This window comes from Atractosteus spatula, chromosome 7 (assembly GCF_055471065.1).
Source record: "Atractosteus spatula isolate fAtrSpa1 chromosome 7, fAtrSpa1.hap1, whole genome shotgun sequence".
NCBI lineage: Eukaryota > Metazoa > Chordata > Actinopteri > Semionotiformes > Lepisosteidae > Atractosteus > Atractosteus spatula.
The window spans coordinates 62276999-62297001 of record NC_142712.1 but is presented as its reverse complement, the minus strand read 5'-3'; the positions used below and the strand labels follow the sequence as shown (position 1 = coordinate 62297001).

The following is a 20003-nucleotide window of genomic DNA, read 5'->3' as shown; positions in this document are numbered from 1 at the left end:
CTACATTTGACTTTTTCCGAACGCACAGCCGATCCCAACCAATCATTCTCCTGCGGGGATACCTTTGGGAGTCCTGAACTGTACGGCCTCCGACATGGGGCCCATTCCCTTGGAATTGCGGGCCTGGATTTTGAAGTAGTATGGCGTGTCGAGGGTTAAATCCTGGATCTGGTGCGTCAGCCTGTTCCCCACCACAGGCTCAATCACCCAGTCGTGCACCTCAGCGTTCACCTCCGTGCTGTAATAAATGATGTAGCCTGAAATACAGGGGGAAAAAAACATGGTCATGAAATCCCAGCTCTGACTGCTGCGCTGCTGCTAACTCAGTTAAGGACGTAATTATCCTCCAAGTCACAGTTTCTCATCTGGTGGCGAGTTTCTCATCGCGATGGGACGGCTGCAGAAGACCCTCGCCGAAGAATGAATGATTTCTCAGCAAATACGTCAGTCAAGCTCAGTTTGGCTGCAGCTTGTGTTTTTCTTTGTTTTGCACCTGTCAGCTAAACAATTTTAAGGACTTGTTTATTTATTCACACATCAGCATGGTTTTTCAAACCACCTTTCGCAGTAGCGTTAATGCAACATGCATGCTTTATTTAAAAGCATAAACGCTCTTGCTGAGTATTTGTTCCAACTAAAAGGTAATTAAAGGTAATGTGTCAGTGACACATCAATCTCAATAGTGATTGGTTTTAGTTTTCACATTACAGTCCTGGACAACTCCTTCCACAAACATGAGCTACTGGTGGCCAGATGTTATACGTCACTTTTGATTAATCAAACTATTCCCTTTCTATATATGGACGACATCAGATGACAATAAAACAGACTGAATGCAGGGAATTATAATTAAGAAGACCTTCACTGCTCAAGAAATGAGTAAACAAACAATGGTTCAAATTAAGACATAGACTGATCTTAACGTGAACAAGCCTGTCAGTAATAAGAGCCGTCAACCTTGGGTTCACTACACTGCATTTAATATCAGTCTAAAAGTGTTTCTTCCACTGAGGACACTGGCTGCTTTCTCTGGACGCTACAGTACCTGTGATTTTTCCATTGGCTTCAGAAGGAGGCTGCCAGTTGACAATGATAGTCCTTGGCCTGCCTTCCTTGCTGACCACAGTCACATCTTTGGGGGGAGAGCTGGGAACTGCAGAAAAGAAAGGCATTATGGGTCAGAAAAGGGACATGAACCAACCAGATTTTTTTACTTCCTTATTTTTATATGCATTTCTCTACTCTTTAATTTCTTACTTTTAGGATATGCCAAACCCTCTTATTTCAGCCTAAGATTGTTAGTTCCCAAGCTCTGTATTTTAGAACAATCCTCTGTAAAGACTTCAGAGAAGTGTGGGAATGAGCAGGGGAAATGTGCAACTGCTCCATCGAGTTTTCTGAAACCTTTTTCCTTCCGGCTTACACTTCAACTTCAACATCTCAGCTAGTCTATCGTCAAAGAGGTATTTTAGGTTGTTTTGTCGGATCAGGTAGTTGCAATTGCCTAATGACAAATTCAAGCAATGTCAATAGAAAAGTAAAGGAATTAGTTAAGTGACTGCAAAATGTAAAATTATTTTTTCAGAAACCATGTGTACAGAGATAAACTATAAGCCCTTTTGTTCCCTTTTAAAAGTACACCTGATCTTAACATTAATATAAGATAGTAGCTTATACAGTACGGGCTGCTGACTACAACAAAGACTGACTAACACAAGAAATGGTAATCACTGAAAATGCAAAGGAAATCTCAGATTGCTTACTAGTCTCAAAGGTGGTTCCATGAGCAGTCATACTCCATGTGCTTGTTCTCCTGCCTTTAGTGACTTTAACGGAAAACTCATAAAGCGTGTTGGGCTTCAGGCCTGTGACCATATAGCTGAGGTTGGTGGTGTTTGCAGTCTGAAAAAAGGAATTTTTGCATTAAACTAAAAAAAGGGAAAAAATAAAATGACATGAAAGCTCAGGCACACTGCTTCACTCAAACAAATACCCCTTCTAAAATTATATCTGATGATAATTTTTTTCAATAATTATATAGATATTAAACAGAAAACAAATTCTTAAGAGCCAGTGGAAATAGAATGTCTTTAAAATAAAGATGCACTAAAATCACCAATACCTATTACAAAAGACAAATGTTATATACATTCCATATAAGGGATTATTAAGGGATAAAGAAAATCTGAAGCAATCTGTAGCTATAAAGTGATATGAAATGAGAGTTTTGTTCTGGAGTTTTGGTATTGTTATTAAATTCCCCTTTCACGGTTACATCAGTGTCCAGTGACTGGTTTCGCTGTAGGTTCAGCTGCACGTTCTGCTCAGGGACCTCTAGATCAGTTCCCCATTTCAGCCACTAAAGGGCGCCCACCTCAAGTGAAAACCGAATCGGAGACAATGCATCAGCATTCTTTAGCCAGCCCCAGCAGCTTCTCTCCGGGAAATAAAAATGCGCACCAAAAATATACAAAACTGATCTTTGCAGCTTCTCACTCTAACTGATCCTTACTTGAAAAGTCTGCTCCAGGTCATTTACAGGTCTCGGCAGGAGAGGCCGTGGAATTATACCTCAACCAGGCAAGCACAACCAGCAATAGCGAAAAACTGACTTCAATGCACAGGGTGCTGACATGACCACAGTTCGGCTGACTGAAGATCTGAGGAGAATGTAACTTGGTGTGGGCTGTTCGCGGTCCCACACAGGTTAATAAAATCTGAAGTGCATGAATTCCAAAGGCGTTTCCTCATGTCTAGCTGATGTACAACGGTGTATGATGTTATAAGGGTCAAATTCCGGTCTCACCGAACACCTGGGGCGTGTTAGAAATGTAACGTGCTTGATTTGGCATATTTATGACGGAGCGATATTAAAATGGGAAGCCGTTGTCACGTTTTTAAACGGCACAGGGAAACTATGCCTTTAAAGCAAAGATTAGTCTGCATTTCATATCGTAGCTCCATAAAAGAGGCGGCAAAAACAGGTATTTTCTGTCTTTTTCTGGGAAACTTCTGACTGCTTCTTTAAAACGTAAAATCCTGGCGGTCTGCTAACTTTAAGAAGCTGATTGTTGTTTACTACTGAAAGACAACCTTTGAGAAAAAACCTGAAATGTCAAAAGGTTCTGCATGACCCGATTATAAATGCAGAAAGCTAATACTGTAACATTCACCTTTGCCAGTACAGCTTATTTCTTACATTAATTTCCTTCAGTATTCTACAGCTATTATGACTGAGTGCTTGAAATTATGGATGACACTTTCATTGATGCAGAGAGAAACCTTCCTAAGTGGGGTGTCAGTATGAGGCCTGTCAGACTGAAATAACACTTTTTTCTAAGACAGGACTTTCGAATTCATTTTACAGCTGGAATTGACTAATATATGTGATTAGGATTCCAACAGTCTGATGTAATTGCATTTTTATCCAATGCACAATGTCCTTGTTGAATAATTTATAAATATCTGTTCATCAAATCCTTTCTTGCTAATGTACACATACCTCAAAGATGTATTTTCCTATGTGCCTTGAGTCAGTGAAACACTCTTAAATTAACTGGATTCTACCCCCTAAACTTAAATTTCAGAACATAGTTACAAATAAAAACTGGCGCTTAGCACGTTATGCAGCACAGGGGAAAAATGCATTAGCATGCACCTCAGAAAGCATCTGGAATTTAAAGGGCTTTGGTAACAGGTCAGTTTGAAGATTTTATTATAAAATGTTCCACATTACCAAGAAGCTCTAATTTGCTTGGGGCTATCCTTTAACCATTTAGGAAAGAAGCGTTACTAAAATATTCTTTGGCAAGACAGGTTGGATTCTCCAAACTCCAATATTTTCCAGCACACGGTATAAGCTGATATATCTTAAATGGTTACATTTCCTATCCATGTTCACTGTGGCCTCAATCTAAACAGTTTTTGCAAAGAGAGTAAAAAGCCCCTTCCACTGTACTGTGGCAGTTTTCTTTGGATACCTCCTTATTCCTTAGAAACAAATTAAGGAGAAATGTATAAACACTTGTCATCTTCTGCGTCATGTGGTATAAAACTAAATGTTTTGGACCACACTCGGCTTTAATAAACTTTACAGTTTCTGTGGAAGTCAGCCCTCAGCCCTGGGGAGAGAGTGGGGGGGGTTTCTCCAGGTGAGCTGTCCTGGGCTGTTTGCTGGCCTTTTGTGGCATTGTCTCAGCTTTGCCGATTTCTGCTGAAATTATCAGCCCTGCAGTGCTTTCTACTGTCACTTACTGCCTCTCTTCAACAGGCTTGCCCTCTACCTCATTCCCTCCAATATCTTATTTGCAGCCCTCCATGTGATACCAAGGGGAAGTGCAATACTGCATTGGGGAAGGATGCTCTGTGGCTCAGGATCTGCGCCTGTGGCTGGAAGGTTGCTGGTTCGTATCCCGCGGCCGGCAGAGGAATCCTACTCCATTGGGCCTCTGAGCCAGGCCCTTAACCCCAGCTGCTCCAGGGGTGCTGTACAATGGCTGACCCTGCGCTCTGACCCCAAGCTTCTCTCTCCCTGTCTGTGTGTCTCATGGAGAGCAAGCTGGGGTATGCGAAAAGACAAATTCCTAATACTAGAAATTGTATATGGCCAATAAAGTGATCTATCGATCTATCTACCTAAAAGTCATTTTGTAGAGCTGACTGAACCTATATGTAACAGGACTCATGCATGGCCACGAGCCAGTTTCAGAAGAGACGTCTCTAGGGAGTGGCACAGTGCGTGCTGTGAGCCCCTGAGTGGCCCAAATCGAATCCCAGCAGGGCAATCTGCACACATTACACTTCCACACGTCATCTCATTCGCCAAACCGCTTTATACCACACGGTGTCGCGGGAAGCCGGGGCCCAACCGGCAAGCAACGAGCGCAAGGCAAGGTACACCCTGGACAGGACGCCAGTCCATCGCAGGGCCAGTGCAAGCCAGTCACACATGGGGACAGTTTGGAGGCCAACGGTAAAGGCTGAGGGGGGAAATTTGGCCCGGACACCGGGATAACTCCCTACTCTTCTTGAGAAGATGCCCGGGGATCTTTAATGACCACTGAGAGTCAGGACCTCGGTTTAACGTCTCATCCGAAAGACAGCGCCCACTACAGTATAGTGTCCCCACCACTATACCTCGGCGTTAGGACCCACACAGACCGCAGGGTGGGCGTCCCCAGCTGGTCCCACTAGCACCACTTCCAGCAGCAAGCATAGCTTTCCCAGGAGGTCTCCCATCCAGGTACTGATCAGACCAGGCTCACAGCTGCTGAGCTTCAGTGGGCTGCCAGTTGAGAGCTGCAGGGTGATATAGCTGCAGGCCCTTTCCACACGTATTACCTTGAATTTGGTGTTGGCCGGTATGTTGGTCTTCCAGCGCACGCTGTAATAGCGAGCATCGGTGATCTTCTGGTTCTTGGGCAGCGAGCTGTCGGCCCAGGTGACCTTGATGGTGTCGTGGCTCAGAACGGAGGCCTGAACTCCGACAGGCGGCATCATAGGGGAAGGATCTGGTACTGGAGTGTATGGAGCATTGAAAAGGTCGTACAAATCAACATCGGGGTCTATGGGGTCTGCGAGCAGTTAAAACAATGTCAAATGATATTTGAAAAGAAAAAAACATGTGGGTCAGGCGTAAAGCAAGCGCAACCAAACCAAAAAACAAAACAAGGAGGAGCAGTGAGGGAGGAGCAAAAAAACAAAACATGTTAATGCGTTAAGATGAAGGGAATGACAGGGAGGTGGGAGAGGGGTGAGGAAAAAGAGAGAGAATATTCTATTAGTACAGAACACCAAGTGGCACTACACTACAGGAGCATCAACATGGCTTTCTACAGGCTACTACCGCTAAGCCTAGAGGAGGTACAAGCCAGGCTGACAGGGACAATGTTCCCAGCCTTCTGGAATTTCATTCACATTCAAAGCTACTCCCTTTCTTCCATTTTTTTAATTACTATACAACGGAACTGTATTATTATAGGAAAGATGCTCTGTACACTGAGCATTCAGAACACATTCGCCTTCAGAAAAAGGCAAAACAACCAAAAAAGATCAATCTTCAATAAACAATTCCATGTCTTTCTTCAAGCACAAATTAGTGGCAGGCACACTCTTTTAACAAAAGCTAAAGCTTACTTAACCTTATTATAAGATTACAACGTATTACAGTACAACTATTATAGTGTACATAAGAGAATACTGGGTGTCTTTTTAAAAGTACCAAAGGCTTTGAGAACTTTAATAGAAGCAGCTAATAAAAAATAAACAGAGCTGCCTTTTCTGTGTTCATCGAAATAAAACATCTGGTAGCAAAACACCCCCGGAATTTGTGTAAAACTTTAATGAAGTGCAACTCAGATGTAATTCAGTTTGTGCTCATATCCCTACATGTGCCCACTGCCCCGGTTTTCTTCAACTGTGCGTCAAAAGGAGACTCATTCAGCCTGTCAACAACTGTTTTATTGCCATTGTATTTAGAGCTAAATACCTGTAAGTCACAGAGGGAACCTATATACAAATGGCCATTTCCTTTCAGACAAGTCTATTTCTTATAATAATAATTGCTTACACTTATATAGCGCTTTTCTGGACACTCCACTCAAAGCTCTTTACAGGTAATGGGGTTCCCCTCCACCACCCCCAGTGTGCAGCCCCACCTGGATGATGCGACGGCAGCCATAGTGCGCCAGAACGCTTATAAAAGTAAGGAATTATGATGACTGATCTTGAGTGCTTTTCCATAGGTTTCAACATTTAGACGTGACTCAGTCTTCTCCATAGTGGCCTTTTGCAGGAGAAAAGGCTGCAATTATATTTTTCTAATTCCTCTTTCACATCATCTTTCTATCACTCCCAAGAAAGTGATAAGAGAAGACAAAAAAGATACAGTCTTTGAAATGGTTTGTATTCGCGGAAGATTTAAAGTTCTGGGACTCCTGTCTGTCACTATTGACAGAATCCAATGGTGTGAAGATGAACTTCTGCCTATTTTATTTTATGTGAGTGCACTAACTTTCCTTTTGGTTATTACAGTCTGGAAACTGGATCAAGGCTGAGCTTGTGTCTTCACCCACACTGTTATTAAAAGCGTCCTAGTTGAACGACTTCTTTCCAAGAGTTTAAAGTCCAATATATGTCACCACATGCTGTCATTGGACCATCTGGGGGAGGTTAAGACAATCTGTAAAGCTGGACAGTGGGTCTCAGAACCATTCTCTGACCTAAAAGCATTTGGTTTTAGAAAAAAATCCTTCATACAAAGGCTATCAATGGTAAAAAGTGTGATGTGTTAGATCTTAAAGAAAACTATTTAAATTAAGTAGCTACAGACAGAAATGATTTCAATATTCAGCATTAAACACCAATGAGAAAGTGAACTAGTGGTACCAACAGCACAAGGCCAATATTGCACATTAAATTTTACAGGGTTAGCAAGGTCACAGTGTTACTGCCAGCAACACCGACCTACTAAAAGCCTTTTCACAGTGAATGCTCAGCAAACAAAGACCTGCTTGGTCATTACGTTTGCCCTTATTTCACAACACATTACTCTATTTTCAAAGCTGAAATGCAGTTTATTTACAGTGTAGCCCTATGGTGAGTCAAGCACTCTGCTATGGAAACACGTCTTTTGTATGGCACGAAAATTGTTTCAACATTTCTGCCATTAAATCCTTTGGCTGGGCAGTCAAATAGCCCTTATTCAGTACGTATGCAGTCTGATGCTTGCATGTGTAGATAGTGACTTCTTATTTTAGCGCAGGATCAGATGCCGTTCTTGTTCATATTTAACCAAACAGCTTTCATCTGCTTTCAAGAATTCCCTGTGCTGCATAATGAAGGCTAGATTTTGGCTTAAAAATTGAATCTTTTGGCATTAGCAGCAAATTTCAATGTCTGCAGGGTGAAGTTTAAGTCTGACATCTCAATGTAATGGTACTCGAAGCAACAACCATAGCACTGAAGACTCAGAACCTACAGGAGCTTGATACAAGTCACTGCTGCTTCGGGAAAGGGCAAGACCAGAAAGTAAAAGTAACTGCTGCTGCAGGGTCTATACCTGTGCTGGGAATCCTGCGGGCACATTTGCGAATGTCTCCAAACTTAAGGAAAGTGACGACATTCTAGGATGTATACCCTTTACAAACCTAACACTTCACAGGCCTTTTCAAAAACGGAATCTGAAACTGGAGCTGCTGAACGCAGATCTTTTGAAAAAAGCTTTTAAGTTCTTATCAACACAACGCATCAATACTTAGAAAAAGTTTGATCCGACAGTGTAAATGTTGGCAAACTAGAGATCTTCTTCAGCGAGCTGGTGTGACTCGATGGGCTATGAAATGAGAAAAGATCAGCAAGCTCAATGGAAGTTCCCAAGTGGCCCGTCTGTGAGTCTTCCTGGCAGTTAACTCAAAAGCAAGTCTGTTTTCGCTTCTGGGGGAAGTGCTGGAATCACTTTGTCAGGAAGAAGAAATTATTTAGGGATATCTTCGCATGTACACAGGCCGTCTGTTAAAAAAAGAATTTCCCCTGCCACAAGATTTGCTTGGATGTTCGCACTGACATTATCTGTCACATTATACATTCAATTGAAAAGACTCCTTGCTGCTCTTGCTTAATATTCAAAGGTCGCTTTAAACTTGCTCAAAACTGCTTCTGGTTCTCCAGCCGAAACTGAATTTCCCAGCAAGCAGACAGTCCTGTTATTCAATGGCAACGGGGGTAAGTTCATTTTAAATTGTTAAAACTGGATTTATTCCAGTGTTGCTACCAATACTATTAAACTTGTCAATTAAATCTGGTGAAGACCAGCAATGCCACATAAGTATAATGGACTGTACACTGTAGAATACAAAAATCTAATACAAATCACATTCATAGCCAAGAGATTAAAAATAACTGGAAAGGAAAATGCATTTGAAAGAATAATTACACCTGCCCTACCAGCAAACACATCTAGAGTCATTTACTTCAAAGAGCTATTTACATCTTGGTGAAAGCTGAAAATCACCCTGAAGTCAAAAAAATCAAACAGCAAAACAAAATCTAATTAAGGGGTTCTTAGGTATTACTGTTTTCTAGATTAGTTGCCTAGCAATCTATTGGTCTTCTATTTAAAAACATCATGCAATGCTAAACCTTGCAGATTCCCTTCAAAATATATGAAACAAAGCCTGTATCACAGATTTCACTTCATTCTCTTCAGATATTTTACAGAAGATCTCTAAAGACCTTCATTAAAAATACAAATAGTGCCCTTTGTAAACACACATCCTGGAGTGCTTTACAATAATAAAGTGATTTCTCTTTATTAGTTAAAAGCTAAATGGAAAAAAAAAGCTTTCAGCCCTTTAAAAGGCTAATCTGTCTCAAAATGGCAGTAAATGACAGATAGTCTTTCATTTACAATTGGAGACTCTTTCTCTCATGGCACAGATTATCTCATTCTCCAGCAGTCTGAGCACAGAGCAAGAAAGCAAAAGTGTTCTGCAGTGGAACCGGGTCCTTTGTGAGGGACGCATCATTTTCAGCGCCATGAGGTGACTCTTTCACATTGCTACCGAACACAAACAGGACCATGCTCCTCTGAACACAGTTCATTTGAATTCGCAGTCACACTATCTGCCCCAGAATGGCAGGTAACTCGAGGCGATGACAACGCTCCTGTCTTGCGAGGTTTTCTATCCAGTAGATACATCCCTATTTCTTCAGAAGAACCCAGATGAGTTGCAGATTTTCTGTCATAAAGGGAAAAAAAGCCTGATCCAAAAATCATCACCTAATAACACAGGAATGCCTGGGCATGGGGTTGGGGGATAATCCCTATCCTCAGCCTTAGGCTCTGCCCAGAAACAAGCCCAAAGGAATATAAATGAAGGTGTCAAACTGAGACCGAGAAGCTTCTAAACAAGATAAACCTCACGGGCGAAGGGTGCTTTTGCCTTTGGTCAGCTTTTTCTTTCACATTCCAGGAGCTCCTGAATTAAAACCCCATTAAGTGAAAGTTGTTTCAGCTTCAAAGGGTATGGTTTTTCCTTTTGAGGAAAAAAAAAAACAGATACCCAACGTACTGTTAAAAAGAGGAGGACTTCTCCCAGAAAACATTGCCTAGTGAGTAGTGCTTTCTTTGGTGAAATCCTAAGAAACACTGACATTTTTAAAAGTGTTTCTCACTTGGATGGAATGTTTCCCTTGGGAGTTTATAGCAGTTCTACTCTCAGGCAGAGCCTTACCTGAGAGAGGTCTGGTGGCTGCACTCTCATACACAGGAATTCCTTCCCCTATATTGTTGAACGCCTTCAGTGTGATCACATACTGGGAACTGGGGTCTGCACAGAGGAAGAGGGAAAAAAAAAACACGAATAATTTTGCTAATCAAAACCCTGCCCCGCCGAGGCCTCTTTTCAAATTAATAATCTCTGAGAAGCGCATATTTAAATGCAGTCATTGATTTTTTTTCGTCTGTAATAAAGTGAATTACAAAAAACTTCAATTATGCACATTTTTTGTTAATGGATTTTTTCCCCCTCCACTTTAATTACAGAGCTGCCTCAGTTCTGACATTCTTGTGCTCCTGTGGGAACATGAGCTGTGTTACGTGAAGGGAAATTTCTACATTAATAATGCAGCACATTCCTGTATGCAGAACATCTCTGTAAAACATAAAAAATCAGTCAACTTTATTAGACAGCATCTGTAACTGTTTACAACTTTGAGTACTTTGTAATATCAAGGAAAGGGGCTTTATTTGAAATCAACAATGTGTCTGGTGTCTCGCAAGTCTTACAACCTAAAATCTTTATTTTTAAAATCTGAGTATGAACACGTCATCTTTTACAATGTGGTTCCTAAAGAAAGTCAGTGGGTTGGTGTCAAATCATTATTTAACTGAAAAGAGGCCCAGCTGTGTAATATCTGCATTATGAGAACTATTTAAATTCTGAAGAAAAACACAAAGAAATTTCAACCTGTACATTTGCAAGAAAATATATTTTCTTGCTCTCCAAGCCCAGCACTGTATAAATGCCTGCCCCCCGTCTTTCTCACCCAGGTTCTCGATGGTATAGTAGCGCTGTTTGTAGTCCACTTTGATGGTCTGTGCATGGGGGCTGCCAATTCCATAGCCGATGGTGTAGCCCCTTACCACAATGTCCTGGTTCTCTGGGGGCGTCCAGCTCACCACTATACTGGTGACCAGCGGGCGGACGTGCAGAGAGCTGGGAATGTCAGGGACACGGGTCTCTGGAATAAGAATCAATGGGGTGGCTTGAAAACAGAAGCAGGTTTGTGCTGAATTACACAGGAAAGGAGAAAAGCCATGAAATAGAAATAGAAGACAATTTTAGCTGAAAACTCAGCAAAACTCATTCTGCATCCCTACTGAGCGCACTCTTTCAAATCAGAAACGTTTAATAAAAAATCTCCCATGAGCGACAAAATGGATGATCTTAGCCTTTGCATTTGGAGAGAAACCCTTCTGTGACTAGCTTGCAAAAAGTTCAGGATTTCATCCTTTGAAACTGAAAAAGAATAAGCAGAGGAAGAATACTAAGGCTCTGTGTGGTTAATGTTGTGTGGTTAACAAAAAATGCATTATAAATGCATCCATGCATCAGAAATCATAATCTTGATTTCAGAGGCAATAAACACAAGTCAACCCTGTTCTACTTCCTTAAATTATTCATTCTGTTGGGACAAACCTAAGTTCTGTTTAGGGGACCTTAATGGGATCTGAATTACAGTACAGGTGGTTTGAGACTTATTCTGACCTAAAAACAAAATTCACTGGTTGAAAATGAAACTGGTGACATAAGGAATTGCAAGGACAATTGTCGTTAACTCAGAATTCAAAAACATTCACCTTTCCCCTCCATTATTGCACAGACAGCACATGTACAGTAGTGATATAAATATGAATAAAAGATGAACTGGTACATTAACACTTGTAAGAAATTTCCCCACTCCCACCAAACCAGTGCATATTCTATCCTGATACACTCTGTCTAAAAGAATTAAATGCCTCTCACTAACTATAATTATTAAAGAATTTATATAATATGCTCAGGCTTCAGTTCCATTAAGGATGCAAGATACATATTGAAAGTTATTAACCAGATACATGTATATCCTAATCTGCTGCTGTGTAATTAAATTTCCTTATTTATAACAAAGTTTATTTTCCTGGGAGCCAAAGAGAAAGGCTGCTTTGAAAAATTTTAATTAAATGTGAAGATAAATCAGAAAAGGTTGGGCTTTGATGTGTGGGTTGAAAACAAAGATACACAGCGCTCTGCCTTGTTGGACAAAGAATGCCATCTGTCATCAGAAAGCAGCCTATTCCTGGGCTGAACAACACCCTGGACAAGATGACACTCGCTTGACACATGCAGGGCTCCCAGGGGCAATTCAGAGATGCCAATTAACCCAGCCAGTGAATCTCTGTAAGCTGGGAGGAGTTTGGTGAGGTTGAGGAAGGACATGCAAACTCCACACGGAAGGCATCCCAGTCTGGAACTGAACTCAGGACACAAAGTGAGGCTGTAATCAATGAGACTATACCATCTGGGATATTTTTCTTCATGGAAAAACAGGCTAGTTGAAGTTCCTGAACAAGAGCAGATATTTTTGCTGATTTAGACTTCTTTGGACACCATAGTTTTGACCGAAGCTTACGGCGATTTAATGATAATCAAAATGATGAGATACACTACAAAAAAGTAATGCTTATTTCTTTGTGTGGTGCTTGGTTAGGAGTGTTTTTTAAAACAGATCTCACTGATTTTGTAGGAAAACATTTTGCTATTTGTGACATCAAAACAGCAACAACTGCGCCCCATGGTGTTGCTGAGCTTGAGAGATTTTGCTGTTTTTCTTTTAAGTCGCAAAAGAGTGGAGGAGTGGAAACTTCCACCAGCTGTGACTTCAGTTCAATTCTGAAGCAGCTAAGACTTGACTCAAGTTTCTCTGTTAATATCTGGAGCACTGAAAAGTTTTAGTCCTCGTCTCTTCTTCGCTGATATAAACACAAACTGGTAGCCTGAGCCAGCACAGGTGGTGATCATTATACAGGTGCTTGGTGCTTTTTTGCTCTTTTTTAGGGGGGACTGTCCTTTGAATGCCAAAGTAATTAATTCTCAGCAGTTACACAAGCTGGTGATTTGCACTGTTGTGTGTCCCTGAGCATCACATTCACAATGTGAAATGTTCACGTGGGAGCTAAACGCCAAACCGTCCACCAAATCCTGATGGGAAATTCGAGTCCAAGGCCAGAGCTCAACATGAGGTTCTGATTTTCCCCTTCCATCTTGAGTTGGAACTGACTTCAACAAATATGGGCATTATTAAAATCAATTCACAGAAAATGCATTCTAAGCATTCCGTTGGCCTTTTTTACATCTTGTCTGCACTGAACAAAGGCACGCTTTATTGCGAAATGTTACTGCTCTTCTATATGGTCTATACTAAACACTGGGAAGCACACGGAGAACAAAGCAGCTCTCCCATACTAGTAAGAAAGCGGTCCTATATTTACCTACAGCATAGCTTTCTCTCCGATTTACTCTTTATTATAACTAATTCCAGCACCTATATCACTCTGCAACTCACAACTGGCAGCCCACTGAAGCTCAGCAGGTGTGAGCCTGGCCAGTACCTGGATGGGAGACCTCCTGGGAAAAACTAAGGTAGCTGCTGGAAGAGGTGTTAGTTGGGCCAGTAAGGGGCGCTCACCCTGCGGTCTGTGTGGGTCCTAATGCCCCAGTATGGTGACAGGGACACTATACTGTAAAAAGGCGTCGTCCTTCAGATGAGACGTAAAACCGAGGTCCTGACTCTCTTTGGTCATTAAAAATCACAGGGGATTTCTCGAAAGGAGTAGGGGTGTTAAATTTTCGAGTACGGATGTTAACCCCAGTGTCCTGGCCAAATTTCGCAGGGGCCTTTACCAATAGCCTCCTAATCATCCATCTATGAACTGGCTTCATCACTCTGTTCTCCTCCCCACTGACAGCTGGTGTGAGGTGAGCTGCCGTCACATTATCCAGGTGGGGCTGCACATTAGTGGTGGTGGTATACAGTAAGTGTAAGGAATTATTATTGTTGCTATTTGGCTGACATTTTATAACCAAAGTCTCTTAATATAAACAGCTGGGTATTTTACTGGAACGACTCGGGTGAAGTCATCTCACTCATGGGTAGTTTCTTACGTGGGATTCGAACCTACAACCCTCCAGTCACAAGTCCAGAACCCTAACCACTGCTCCACCTTACCATCCAGATCACTCTCAAAGGTCTCCGCCGTGGCCCACTCAGTGGGGGGGCCAGTGCCGTTCACCGTCATGGCTGCCACGCGGAACGTGTACTCCGTTCCTCGCTCCAAGCCTGTAAAGACATTCAAGCAAAGTTCACAAGGCCTGAAGCAGAGCGGTGGGTGACAGCTACAGAAGTGTCCCGTTTACACAACAGTTCAGTGAATGGACTCAACAGGAAAGAAAAAAAAAGCAGAGCAATGCCTTTCATTTTCTAAAGGAAACCACAAGCAGGAAATCAAAGCAACCAGTCAGTCAGCATTAGATCACACCAACTGTCTTTTGCATTTCTCACTTAATTATTTCCTTAATTCCTGCCCCTTGATATCAAGGTGTTTATACTTGTTTCTGTTCCGGCTGACATTTAGCTGCAGATGAAATCCAGCTGCCAGGAGGTTTGTAAGGAAAAAGGAAACAACCATCACACAAGCCACAGGTTAAGCGCTGTGCAGTTAAGACATGATGCATAAACATACTGCACACTCCCTCGACATTTTCCAGCATTCAGTTTTATACGTTCTGTATTTTATTTGGATCCATGGGAATCAACAATCAAAGATGGAAATAAAGAGGAGGATCAGGAAGAAGGTTCCACTGGAATTCTACAGGAAAAACTCCCAATATTGATGACTTTGATACTCAAGGGATGTGACGGACAGTCTACTAATTGAGAGTTCAGATTATCTGGGTCTTTGCAACGTGTGCCAGATCCAGCAGTTGCTGCTGGAAGTGATAAGTGAGAGGAGTTTGTCGCTGTTAACAACAGCCTCTGTTCCGTATCTTGGTGAAATGCAATTTATGTACCAGTTCAAGTTGAAAGGCTAATTATCAACAATGATATTCCAGTAAATAAGGTCCTACTACACACAGCCTGTTCACAAATGAGGCGGAAACTTCACATCTCTCAGCACAATTCCCCACTTAGCGTGTTTTCTTTGCCCTTCAATGAAAATGCATTTAAAATTTGATATTAATAAATGTAATTATTCTTTTTGAGCTAAGCAGCTTACACCCCCAGGCTGTTGTTGAAGAGAATAAGTGGTACAAAAGAGAGGCTAAGGCAGGAGGCAGGAGCTTGCTGTGCTGCTCCGAGTCTTTTTCTGAACAACTGTCTCACGGCTAAGGGCTAGACTCCCACTGGTAATGCAATAAGAACTGCAGCTCTTCTGGGATGGATGGAGGGATCACAAGGAATGGGAAGGAAGACAAGTCTACTGATAATATTATTATGATAATTTGTTTCCCGGATTCAAAAGAATGTATGAGCTCCAAGTTCAGCATCTCCCATTCAAAGGTTTTTTTCCTTCCTCACTCTGAAAAGATTTCCTTCACTTTTCTCTCAAGGAATAAATAACTTCCCCTGCAGAGGACCGGAAACTAAATATGGACTTTGCCCTCTTTACCCTACTTGTTACCTCAGTAGTTTCCTGCTACTCGGGGACTTTAACTAAAGACAATAAGCTAACACTAAATGCCATTCGAGGGATTGTTTACTGCATCTTCCGGAAAATACTAGACCAGCAACTAAACAACAAACCTATCTGTACCTCGTTCTTATTTTTTCAACACCCTGTTAAAGCTTTCCGAACATTTGCAAAAACTTTTTACTTTTTGTTATTTTCGAACCTTTTAAATTTACCATTATTTTTGGCTTGAAATCATTAAAAAAAAACCTTGTTGTGAAGAAAAAGCTCTGTGTTAAACTTGTGAAAGACAGAACAACCTTTTCTAAAAATGGGAGTGAGATGAGGCCTATCACAGAGGCAAAAACTACTGGATGCCCAGCATTCCGATTTCCACTGTCTGAAAGCTCATACTGTCCTTCTCACCAACTCGTTCTTCTGACTATGGCTCTACAATAGAGGACCACTTGTGCTTGGAACAAATAATGGAAACTGGCATTCCTGAACCAACAATTAAAAAATAAAGATTCCTTCAAAGGAGAGAACCTCCACTAACTCACAGAACTTCAACATACTTCTTACAAATTCAAAGCAGACTGATGTAATGCATATCATCAGAAATCATTAGCTACTGTGCATGGAGCTGTCTGTGTTTTATTCCAGTGCTGGCTAGTAAGTACTGTTGTGCTCAACACAGAACTAAAGGCAACATGGATGTTACTGGAATCTTGACTAACATCTCAAACATCTGTAAACTTGAGATTCTGCCCACAGTGCGCTTTTTAAATTCAAACTTATGAGAAAGCCTGCTGTCTTTAAATACAACATATCTATGGTAATGGCTTTAAAATATTAATAAATCTCTGATTTGCTGCTGTTTGTGTGTTAAATGCAAATGCTGTCACGGCCCTTCAGCTGTCCCTAAGGCCACTGCTGAGAAAATACAAGACAATCTTTCTCTAGGGCTCATATTCTGGTTAAATGCCTTTGAACTAAGAAAACATCTCTTCCCTTTCTCCCAAATATAATCGGAATCAACTTTTAAGTGCGTATTCTCTTTGATGCCGCGCTGTGTGGTATCGGACTGTAAGAAATGTAAAATTTTGCTGAGATAGCATTTAAAATTTAATGTTTCCAAGCTAATGCCGCAGCATTTCTCTTTACTATCAAGAAACTTGTTGAAGAAAGAAAAAAGTAAAAGTAACTTGGAAATAAAAAAAGATGATCAAAGGCCCAACAGACTGGAGCTGTGACTAAAATTCCCTACATCTTACAAGAGACAGCCAAATCACGCATATCTGGCACTTAATACTAATAATTACAACCACAGACTATTTGTAAAATGGAAAAATCGGGCATTTCAAGGACCCTTCTAGTAATAATATCACTATTACCACATGGTTTAGCACCCCACAGTATTTCAGAAAATGCTTTTCTAGCCTAGTGCAGAACTGGGAAGGTTCCCAAGCCAGGGAACCAGTGAGGACACTCTCTCAGAGATCACCACGGCCAGCCGCTAGCCCACTGTGACCAGCATCAATATAACCAAGTGCTGCCAGGGCATTGGGGGCATGAGAGGGTGTCGTCAGCTTCTGCAGAAAAGGAGACCCATACGACTTGCCTATCTAAAAACAGCGGGCACTGTAGGGCTAGCTGTGGCAGAGGGCGAACAGCTTGGGCAGATATGCTGAACGAATAGCTTGTTGGAGCTGCTCACTCTGCATAGATTGGGGTTGGAAGTGAGTGACTGTAGATTTCAGATTTGCTGGGTATATAATAAGTCTTTGTGATTCCAAATTGAAACAAATACACTGCTATTCTTTAGCGCTTCCCAAAGCACGCATTAGCTATTTCTATATACCTGCTACTGGAAAAAAAAACAACAACCTTCTGATGAGGTCTTCCGGCTCTGTGTAATAGCATGCTCACATATACGGAAAACATCATCATCATCCTTTACAAACAGCCCCCAAGCAATATAGCATGAATGTACTGCATGGATCCTGCTGCACAGCCTAAATGGATAGAGAAATAGCCAATAAATAATGTGTGCCACACACTCCACAATGGATTAGTAAACGAGATCTGTTATCATTAATAACTATCCACTGCTGCTGTCATTTCTTTTTGGGAGATAAATCAGTATGCGCCGTACGAGTAGAAAATATTGTGTTTTCTATCAGTAATGTGGGACAAGGAGTCTTTCCCAGGCCTGATGGGTATCGATTGCCTTCAAGGAAAATGACAGGAAGATGCATCTTTATTTCTGTTGTTCAAAGTCAAGGAGTGGCAAAATGATGCCCTGAGGTAACAGAGGAAGTGGGCTAGTTAGGTCCTGGATGGGACCCAGGCGATGAAGAACACACCTTCTATAAGCTGTGAGAGCTGCACGCCAACTGTCGTTTCGGAAATCTCACTCTTTCGGGCGCCTTTCCGGTACCGGATCTTGTACCCAGTGATCTCCCCGTTGTGGGTGCCAGGGGGTGGGGGCTGCCACTGGACCATAATGCCCTGGGGGAGAGAAGACGCACAAAAAAGACGATCAGTTGGCACTCCAGCTCTGAAGCGCCTCCTTCTTAAACCGTCCCTCTTGACCTGCGGGGAGGAAAGAAGGATGAGGCAAGCTTGACCGAATCACTGCCTCTCTGAACACACACACAGAGCGGTCTGTGAGAGCAGCAGGTGAGAGTTCTGAGGTTACCATTTAGTAGAGAGCACAAATGGGGAACACCACAATGGTCTTGTTAGAAGGAAGCTCTACAAGACTGGAAACTGGAGAGGATCTGCCATGAGTTGGCAAGTGAATAGAGCTGGCAGAGAGAGTTAAGGGCGCATCTTGCTTCTCAGGGCTCAGAGACTTAGAAAACATCTGCTGAGGAAGCTAGTCTGGGCACACTGAAGGCCATTAATCAGTGTCCGGCCCTTCTCGCTCAGCAGCAAGCTACGACTGTGGAAGTGGACAATGTACTAAAAGGGGAGGGAGAGAAAGAGAAGTCCTACAAGGTTCAGTTCCTAAAAGACGTCACTGCAGGCCGTAATTCATGCCAACAGCTTATCAAATCACTAGGCAGAGCTCTTTTTTTCCCCTACTCAACAAAAGATCTAAAGCTCCTGGTTCTTACTAACCATTGTTCTGATACAAGGTTTCCTTGCAAGGGATTCTGTGCACGATCGCCAGGGAGCAAGAAATGCAAGCCACGGATGAAAACCTCAGGCCTCAGCAGACGGCGTGGAAATAGAGAGCAGCAAAACTAACGACACATTATCAAGGTGGAATGCGACAAACCGCCTTTTTACACTGTTTTACTCCACAAGTGACTCTGAAAGTGCTGTGCATCCGTCTACATAAAGTATATACGTATTTATAGGTTCCTTGCTGCAAAGAGCATTCGGAGACCTATAAAGCTCTGCATTAATAAATAAATGAATAATAAATAATGCTCCTGGAGTTACCCTGATTCAAGCAGGCTTGCACTGCAGGACACTAGGAAAAATGGAAGTAGTGTTCTTGCTGGAGGCACACTAGCTTACAGGGGGAGCTGCTCACAGTGTGGTAGAGGAGTTAATTAATGGTGCCAACAGTCTCTCGGTCTGAGTCAGGGGAACAGCACAAAATTAAATCTTCAGTAAGCGTGAGCAATTAGTTTATTTCCATTTATTTCCCTCCCCCGTGCTGTGCGTTTGTAAATCACAAGGCAGTGAAAAGAAATGAGTTGTAATAACAAAGAAGTGAACTTAAGAAAGACGGCTTCATGAGTCAATGTGCCTGGAGGAGACAAACATCACCGTCAAAGGCATTATTATGGTTTCCAACTTAAGCTGCTTTAAAAGGTACAACAGTGGGAAGGAGCATGTTAAAACTTTGCCCAGGAAGGAATGAAATAATCTGAGCTACAAGGTAGAACCTTCCAGAACTGTGTAAAAAGTACTTTTTGTCCTGCATTATGACCTAATCTTTAATATATTTGAGGTTGTAAATACTCTTGTGTGCTATATATAGTTTTCTGTTTGGAAAAAACAATAATTCATTAATTAATAAAGTAAGCAATTACCAGTCTGCTATTTGAGTCATCATAGTTATTTTCCATTTTAATTTTTCCAGTCACTGTATGGACTTTGGGAGGACAGAATACAATGGTCAAAGTAAAACCTCAACAAACAGAATATTTACTGAGAAGGTAAAATATTCTCCTTTTCTCTTCAAAAAACAGAATACAGTAACTCAAAAGAGGGAACAGGCCCTCTGTCTAGCCAAGTAATAGCTGAGCAGTTAAGACAGGCAAGCAAATAATCC

The 20003-nt window shown here is 41.8% G+C and overlaps 1 protein-coding gene across 6 annotated transcripts in view; it reads right to left on the bottom strand.

Annotated features, from left to right (window-relative positions):
• neo1b (neogenin 1b) overlaps positions 1-20003 on the bottom strand; it is a 198515-nt gene that overhangs the window by 16270 nt on the left and 162242 nt on the right. For 4 of the 6 annotated variants that reach the window (XM_088922350.1, XM_088922354.1, XM_088922352.1 and 1 more), the window contains exons 13-20: positions 18076-18220; positions 14269-14379; positions 11047-11241; positions 10233-10328; positions 5341-5573; positions 1764-1902; positions 1046-1153; positions 63-257 (exon numbers count right to left, since the gene is read on the bottom strand). In XM_088922350.1, coding sequence (XP_088778476.1) covers positions 63-257; positions 1046-1153; positions 1764-1902; positions 5341-5573; positions 10233-10328; positions 11047-11241; positions 14269-14379; positions 18076-18220 — 1222 coding nt within the window. The remainder of the gene's footprint in view (positions 1-62; positions 258-1045; positions 1154-1763; positions 1903-5340; positions 5574-10232; positions 10329-11046; positions 11242-14268; positions 14380-18075; positions 18221-20003) is intronic. The other 2 variants (XM_088922353.1, XM_088922351.1) reach the window with 1 other exon arrangement.